At 50.4% G+C, this 8,576-nt stretch overlaps 1 protein-coding gene across 1 annotated transcript; it reads right to left on the reverse strand.

The window, feature by feature from the left end:
* Nucleotides 1-599: 599 nt before the first annotated feature.
* LOC309969177 (keratin, type II cytoskeletal 5) lies at nt 600-6,667 on the reverse strand (the record flags this gene model as incomplete). The annotated part of the gene is made up of 9 exons (XM_082850819.1): nt 600-877; nt 1,339-1,370; nt 2,147-2,367; nt 2,616-2,741; nt 3,106-3,270; nt 4,346-4,441; nt 4,552-4,612; nt 5,371-5,585; nt 6,107-6,667. The coding sequence occupies 9 exons, from the start codon at nt 6,665-6,667 to the stop codon at nt 600-602; spliced, it is 1,755 nt and encodes a 584-aa protein (XP_082706945.1).
* Nucleotides 6,668-8,576: the final 1,909 nt, after the last annotated feature.

Raw genomic sequence — 8,576 nt, forward strand, 5'->3', positions numbered from 1 at the left:
AATCTGTCCAAACTGTGAAACAAAGAACCCTACCCTTCACGCCCTCTAGAGACTCCTTCATTCTAGAGGATTTAGCATCCACCTCTCATGCCTCCTGGAGTCTCTAGACCACCCACGAGGACTACTTTCCCTCCAAGGCCATTCTGTCTCCCTGTGAATCATCAAAGGAACAAATCACACCTGGACAGATGGACCCGCAGGGGTTCTCTAGGTTGGTTGTAGATCTTGAAAAAACAATTCTTCCCAACAGCTTATATTATAAAAGCATTTTATTGAACACACTCTGGAGATAGGCCAGATGGGATTGGGGTAGGGACTCTGTTTTGATGGTTTTGATACTGGAAAACATTGGATTCTTCTGTCACCCAGGACCAGGCTGTAGAGATCCAAAGGCTAACTGCAAGCAGAGCATAGAATCAGGACACAGAAGGCTAGAGACTGGAGGTTGGGCTTTTCATGAACCAAAGAATGTGGGTCTGCGATAGACTTGGTCGACTAGACTCCAGAAAAAGAGAAAACTTGGCTGGGACCACCACCTAGAAGAGGCTGTTGCCATGGCTGGCTTCTGCACTTGGGAGACAGTGACCTGCTGCAGGCTCTTAGCTCTTGAAGCTCTTCCGGGAGGAGGAGGTGGTGGAGACAAACTTGACATTGGAGCTGCTGCCCCCGCCACTGCCAAAGCCCAGGCTTCGGCCACTGCCCGCACTGAAGCTGGAGCCCCCCGCACCGAGCCCACTGCCTAGGCCGCCGCCCCCGCTGCTGCTGGAGTAGAAGCCGCTGCTGCCTCCGCCAAGGCCGCCGCCAAGACCACCGCCAAGGCCGCTGCCAAAGCTGCCGCCACCGCCGTAGGCAGAGGAGACGGTGTTCGTGACAAAAGCTGTGGAGAAAGGAGGGAGAACCTGGTGAGACCAGTCGGCCAGATTAGAGCCTAGGCATCTAACTTATTTGATCCTGCTGCTGTCGGCACTGTACTTGGCCCCTTTTACAGAGTAGCAGATGAGCTAAGTCATTTAGTGAAGATCCCTAACAGAAAGCTGGTGAACACAGTAGGCAAGGGACAGTGCTAAGTCATCAGGGGATGGGGGTCAGGGCAAGGCAGGGGAACAGGGTCCAAGACAGGTGAGATACAGGGCCTGCTCTTTAGGAGATAAGAAATGAGCCCCGTTGCTTCCTGTCTCAAACTGTGTTCTTTCTCCTCCACCACCTGCTTCTCACTAAGTGTATTAAATAACCATTTTGGGGATGGGAGTGTCTGGTATCTAGAAATAGCAGGATTCTGAGTTGGCATCAAGTACCCCATATTGTCATCATTGTTAATGTCTGTTCAAAGTTACTTACAGATGTTGACTGGTCCAATTCCTTCACTCAGTCTGAAAGGGGAAAAATTGAAATAAGAGTTAAAAACTCCCCCCAAAGACAGCATTAGTCTGTATGGATAACTCCCATAGTCATGTTTAGAACTTGTTTTCTGAGCAAGGAGACCGCATGCCAGAAAAACTGCTTAAATTAGAGAAAGAGACAGTTCTCTGGAGGGACTTCCCAAGGAAGAGGTCTTGATCTAGAAACAGGTTATCAGAGGAAGCTTATAATTCACACTGTCCTCTACCTATTATATGGAAAACGTGAGGAAGAGGCTGTGGGAACTGTGAATATGTAGGAAGCAGTTTTTGCCTTGTAGGAGCTTACATTCTGTGAGAAGACTTGGCCCGGACAGAAATACTTCAGACAGGACGTAGGTGGTGGGCAGTGTCAGAAGATTGAAGAAAACCCAAGTAGTTTGAGAATCCAAAGGCAGGTGAATCTAACTCAGATGGAGTAATCATGAAAGGCTTCCTGAAGGAAGAAGCACTTGAAGAATGGGGAAGACATTTGCTGGGTTGCTTGGTTGTTTGAAGGAGAGGCAGCATTCAAGAATACTGGTGGTGGGAATAGGGTCAGAAAGTGAGTTGAGGTCACATTGTGTAGGTCAGCTGTATGCCCAGGTGTCAGATTGGATTGGATTGGATCATTGATTAATGATGGATAATCATCACGCACAAGATAGTGGCCACCTGTGTGTGTGTCTGACACCCTGCAGTGAAGAAGCAGCTCCATTTTATCAAATGTGAGGCCATCGTGTGCTCGTGATGTCGGCCGTGTCACGCACCTGCACTCCTCGCCCTCCAGCAGCTTCCTGTAGGTGGCGATCTCCACGTCCAGGGCCAGCTTGGTGTTCATGAGCTCCTGGTAGTCCTTCAGTAGCCGTGCCATGTCCTGCTTGGCCTTCTGCAGGGCGTCCTCCAGCCCGGACAGCTTGTTCCTGGCGTCCTTGAGGGCCAGCTCCCCACGCTGCTCTGCATCGGCGACGGCGTTCTGCAGGTTGGAACACTAGAGAGGAAGGAAGGAAGAGTAGGGACACTTTAGAGGCTGAGCTGGGCCTCAAGTGTCTCTTTCTGAGAGACCAGAGAGAAACCAGAACATTTGTCCTGGTCTCATGGTGGATGGTGGAATATTGAAATGCTGGTCCTTGCTCCAGTTCTGTGTGTGTATGTGTGTGTATACTTAGAAAACATAAACTAAGACAAAATAGGTCTCCCTTTCAAAGCTCAGGCTCCTTCTCTGCCTTCTTTCCCTACCTGCTTCTTGACATTGTCAATATCGGATCTCATCCTCTGGATCATCCTGTTCATCTCGGAGATCTCTTGCTTGGTGTTGCGGAGATCGTCGCCATGCCGGCCCGCAGTCAGCTGCAGCTCCTCGTACTGATGCCACCAGAAAAGAGGAAAGAGTCCATTTATATGAGGATGGAAACACTTTCCCAGGTTCACAGGTGGGAGCTACCAAGAGGTGGCAAGTGGTGTAGTTACTGGGTGCCCGGGGCTGGTCTTCAATAACTTGCTTTTGCCTTTGCTTTTCTAGAGACACTGGTGTGAAACTCAGTGAGATTCTCTTTAATGTTCTTGAATTTTTGTGGCAAATGCATGCATGACTGTTCCCATAACTCCTCCCAGTAGGCCTCAGCCAATCTCAGGAGCCACATCCTTAGCATTTGGTCATGGCCTGGAATCCTAGACACGTGTCCGTCCCTCGCTCAGGGCACACTTGCACATTCGCCACAGCACCCACCTTGGTCTGGTACCAGGACTCGGCTTCTGTGCGGCTGCGGTTGGCGATCTCCTCGTACTGGGCCTTGACCTCGGCGATGATGCTGTCCAGGTCCAGGCAGCGGTTGTTGTCCATGGACAGGACCACAGACGTGTCTGAGATGTGCGTCTGTATCTGGGACAGCTCCTGCAGGGAGATTTCAAGTCAGTCATGTGAGTCCATGTTATTTAATAACAGGTCCATTCTAATCTTCTACTCATTGTACCATGTCGACTTGAGAAAAATAAGAATAACCACCTACGTAAAAAACTTAGGTCAGTTAATAAATAATCCAAATCACTACTAAATCTATTTTGGTTTAATTTAACAACTCTGAACATCAAGAAACCCCTACCGTGTAACCTCTCAGACTTGAATCTTCTTAGGTCATAACTTATTTTAAACAAAATTGAGTTATTTGTAGTGAGGTGGATGGACTTAGAGACTGTCATACAGAGTGGAGTAAGTCAGAAAGAGAAAAACAAATATGGTATGCTAACACATATGTACGGAATCTAAAAAAAATGGTTCTGAAGAACATAGGGGCAGGACAGGAATAAAGATGCAGACGTAGAGAATGGACTTGAGGACACGGGGAGGGGGAAGGGGAAGCTGGGACGAAGTGAGAGAGTGGCATGGACATATATACACTACCAAATGTAAAATAGATAGCTAGTGGGAAGCAGCCGCATAGCACAGGGAGATCGGCTCAGTGCTTTGTGACCACCTAGAGGGGAGGGATAGGGAGGATGGGAGGGAGACCACAAGAGGGATGGGATATGGGGATATATGTATACGTATAGCTGATTTACTTTGTTATACAGCAGCAACTAACTCAACAATGTAAAGCAATTTCACTCCAATAAAGATGTTAAAAAAGAAAGAAAAAAAAAAAAAGAATCTAGTTGTGTGGTCTGTCATGCTGGGAGTAAACAAAGACGGAATGATACTCCAGAAAGGGCAGGTGGCTGGGAAAGGTATACCTGGGGCTCTAATAACTCATTCTAAATCTCACTCTGCAAAATGATTACTGAAGAGTTCTTTTGCTTTAAATTTGACTTAAAAAAAAGAATTGGCTTTACTAAGTAATGTGAATAGTACTAAAGGAGTAAGAAAGACAAAAATGTGCCCATAGCTTACGAACCACTGAAAGTCACTTAACCCTGGAGACCCTAATCCCTGTGACCATCTCTCTGGGTCCCAAATAGGGGGCATTTCTTACTGCCTCAAAGAACATCTTCAAGAAGTTGATCTCGTCCATCAGTGCCTCGACCTTGGCCTCTAGTTCCACCTTGTTCATGTAGGCGGCATCCACATCCTAGAGAAACAGGGATAGTTGGCACTGCACCCCATTTCCGCCCTGACTTAAATGAACAATACCTTAAGTGAGCATAACCACAGGCAACAGTTTCGCTGCTACCCACATACCTTCTTCAGCATCACAAACTCATTCTCGGCGGTGGTACGCTTGTTGATTTCATCTTCATACCTGGTGATAAAAAGGATGAGAAGTGCTTATCAGAGGATGAGGCCTGGGGTCTGTACTGCATAAAGTCAACTGTGAGCCTGCTTTCCCGCCAAAAGGGGCTTCTCACATCATATAGGCAGAGAGAGAGGGACAGTGGGAGCATGAGTCTTTGGGCAAGGTCCTTACCCATTAGGGTACTGCTTTCTCTATAATTGCCTAGCAGATGACTATTCTTTTATTGCTATAATTCAGTTGCTTCAAGAACATTCCTGTAGAAAAGCTATGCTGTTTCTCTACAACTCCACATCTAGTCAATTTCTCTAATGCTTTTTTTTTCAGCTTTCATAGCCTTTGAAAAAAACCAAAATATTAGCAACCCAGCTGCTGGTTCATAAGGACTAAAGAAATACTTTGAGTCACCAAACTAGGTTACGTCATCAGTTCCTGCTTTGGGGGGAATCCATCAAAAAGCCAATGCTGTGTACTTTGAGTGTATTGGGGAGAAAAGCCCCATAAAGTAAGGATTACACGACCGCTTTTTCCACCAGGTGGTGCCAAGGGTGCTGAGTTTGTTACTCTGGCTGGAGGCTAAGTGCCTTGCAGAGAGACTGAGCTTGCAGCTAGAGCTTTCTAAACACCGACCTGGATTTTTTCCAGTACTTTAGGCGTCCATGGAAGGTATATGTTTTCACCCCTTGGGAAAGGCATAAGCAGTAGTCTGGTTATAAAGTACATCTGGTGCCAAGACCCGCCCTTGTCTCCACTCCACCCCAGCTCACTTGTTCTTGAAGTCTTCCACCAAGTCCTGCATGTTTCTCAGCTCTGAGTCCAGGCGGCCTCTCTCCCCCAGGATACCATCCAGCTGTCTCCTGAGATTGTTGGTGTACTGCTCGAACAAAGGCTCCAGGTTCTGCCTCACGGTCTTGGTGCTCTGCTCCTGCAGCAGAGCCCACTTGGTTTCCAGGACCTTGTTCTGCTGCTCCAGGAACCGCACCTGGAAGGGACGGAGTTCGAAGATGGACAAACTTGGATTTCATGTTTCAGTGGTCAATTTCCCAGTTTCCCTCCCATCTCATTCTGTCCCCCTAAACCTTCCCATGATGGGCAGTGCTTGTACCTGGGCCCCAGAGGGCAGGTCCAGAGTGAAGCATCTAAACTCACTCTTCTAGGGGAGACAGGACACTTCTCCAGGGCACAGATAGCACTGGGCACGGCTGGGCAGAGAGTGGCCTGGTGTGGCCTGTTACCTGGAGCACAGAATATATCTCTGCCCAACAGTAAGCAAGGATCCCTTGTGTGTTTATCTCTGAAGGGGAAGAATTAAGACCTTCTCTTCCAAGCTGCCAGTCTAATTAAGAAAGCAGGCCACAAATCCAGGACACAGAAACAAAGAGAAAAACGTAACTGCAAACTATGAAGAGATTTGCACAAAGTCAGGAAATTGCCCCTCTTTCCACTTTCTTTGGCACTTATTCCACACTCATAGCGGTTTTTCACAAAAAAATCATGGCTCACCTTGTCAATGAAGGAGGCGAACCTGTTGTTGAGGGTCTTGATCTGCTCCCGCTCCTCGGTCCTGACCCGCTGGATGTTGGGGTCGATTTGCAGGTTGAGGGGAGTCAGGAGACTCTGGTTGATGGTGACCTCTTGGATGCCTCCAGGGGGGCAGACGGAGAAGCCAGAGCCCCCATATCCCCCACCAAAGCCAGCTCCACCACCGAGCCCAAAGCCACCACCAGCTCCACCGCCAAAACCAAATCCACCCCCGGCTCCACCTCCAAAGCCATAGCCGCCTCCGGCACCGGTGGCACAACCTCGGTTCCTGAAGCCACCACCGCTACTGCTGATGGAGATCCTCTTGGAGCCCCCCAGGTTGTAGAGGCTCCGGCTGCCATAGCCGCCCGTGCCGTAAGCACCCCCAAGGCTGACCCTGCCAAAGCCGCCACCTCCACCCCCACCCCCAGACCGGGACACGGAGGTGAAACTGGTGCGGGAGACAGACGGGGTGATGGCAGAGGCGGTGCTGAAGCTACGGCTGCCCCCGCTCCGGAAGGACACACTCGACTGGCGAGACATGATGGCTTGTTCCTAGTGGAGCAAAAGTAGTGGGCACTAGCGGTCTGGAGGTACTGCAGAGAAAGAACAGAGCAGGAGAGCACGCAGAAGGTGGCTCTGTTAGCCAGGAGCGGCAAGCCACCCTTTTATCCTCTAGACCTGGGCTGGGCGAGAGAGTTGTTGAGCTGTGAATGATTAAGTGGGCTGGGCATGCCTGAAGGGCAGCTGTGAGCTCACCGGCACACCTGCACAGCGGTGTGGGGTGCAAACACTTTCTTCCTGGCAGGCTCTGCTCAGGTAGGGATAAACTTGCCTTGCAGCCCAGATGTCTTGGCAGCAAACCTCTCTTCACTGTGGGAGCCCAGGGCTGTGAGTAGCCCAAAGAAGCAACGGGGCATTTGGCCAATGTCCTGAGGATCCTTCCAGGACCAGGGATGTTGTCAAGCATCCCAGCATGGTGTACACTGTCCATGAACAGGAGGCTAGGGGGGCAGAGCGAGTCCCCCACTGGCAGTGGTCTGCTTTGCTTACTCCCCTAATGAGAGGTTGTTTCAGGGATTTCAGCCCTTGGAAAGCCAAGTGTGGCCTGATATCTCAGCTCTGTGCCAGAGGGGAAAATTGACTCCGGTCCTCTACTGCAAAATTTCCTTTCCTTGAGGAGGCAGTTATCCCAGAGCCCACTGGGCAGACTCTCCTGCAAGGTTCGGGCCAGAAAGACTCCCCAAGCCCCAAGCTCCAGAAACAGAGTATGTGGGAGACCCCCAGCCCCAGGTCTGTCCCACTTTGTTCTCTGCCTGGGCAGACCCATCCCTCCACAACGCCTCCTAATTCAGCCTTTTCTGTGGCATTGAACTTTTCCCTTGCTCTTTGGCCTGGCCAGGACCCTGTGGGTTTAAGTAAACCTAGGTGTCCCATGCAATCAATAGCCCTCCCTGCGAAGTCCTGAGACTCTGCCTGGCAGTCACGTCTCTCTTCATGGGGAGTTCCTCTGCCGGCTCCCCAGAACCCCAGGTGTGTCCCAGCAAGCCCTCAGTGATTCCACTAGGGAAGAAATGAGTCATCGTATCTGTTGATACAGGCTGAAGGCCACCACAAACACATACCTACAGGAGCTTCTATTCTCATTAGGAACATGTTGAGAGTTGGCTGGTCTGTTAAACCAGTGAACCACCCTGTTCCAAGCAACGGGAATTGCTGGGCTTTCTTGAGCTTCAGCCCGAACCCTCCTTCAGGGCCTGGAGAATGGAAAAGGAATTCTAAATCTATGGATCGTCCTGCCAGAGAGACTAGAAGGGGCAGGTTTGGGCGACCAGAGAGCTGACCTAACAATCTGCGCAAGTTGTCTTAGAAAGCCCCCATGTCCCACCTCCCAGGAAGACCCCTCTTCAAAGCTTGTCCGCATGGGCTATATGGTACCAGACGGAGGACAAGTGGTCTGGTTGGGTTTTATAAGTGTCTGTCTTAGATCACACCCCGTCTTTTTGGCTGCAGACCTGAGCGGGCTCACATCTCTTCATCCCCAGAACAGAAGCAGGACTCTCAGGCAGTGCCTCGGCCATTAAGAGCTGTGGGCAGGGCCGGGGGGCACCCCAGGGCTGGGGCTGGAGGAAGGGGTAGGGTGAGGGTGGGTTTGAAACCTTGAGGCTAAGGAGGTACGTCCTCAAGGGTAAAGGAGTGAGGACCCAGCCGCGGCTTAGGAATCCCTAGTCGGGGCCTGCACCTTGCCACAAGGCAGCCCTGGCTGTGGAAAAATGCCTCGGAGCTGCTGGAGACCAGCCGAGAGGTGTTTGCTCATCAGAGGCTGTGGTGAGAAAGCAGGGGACGAGCAAATCCAGGCAGACAGGTCAATGGCCAGAGCTGGCCTTACAGGTCTTGGGCAGTGAGGTTTGGTTGCCTCCCTCCCTGAAGGATTCCTGAGATACTCAAAGAT

The sequence above is a fragment of the Leucopleurus acutus genome (genome assembly GCF_964270905.1).
Source record: "Leucopleurus acutus genome assembly, chromosome: 11".
Lineage (NCBI taxonomy): Eukaryota > Metazoa > Chordata > Mammalia > Artiodactyla > Delphinidae > Leucopleurus > Leucopleurus acutus.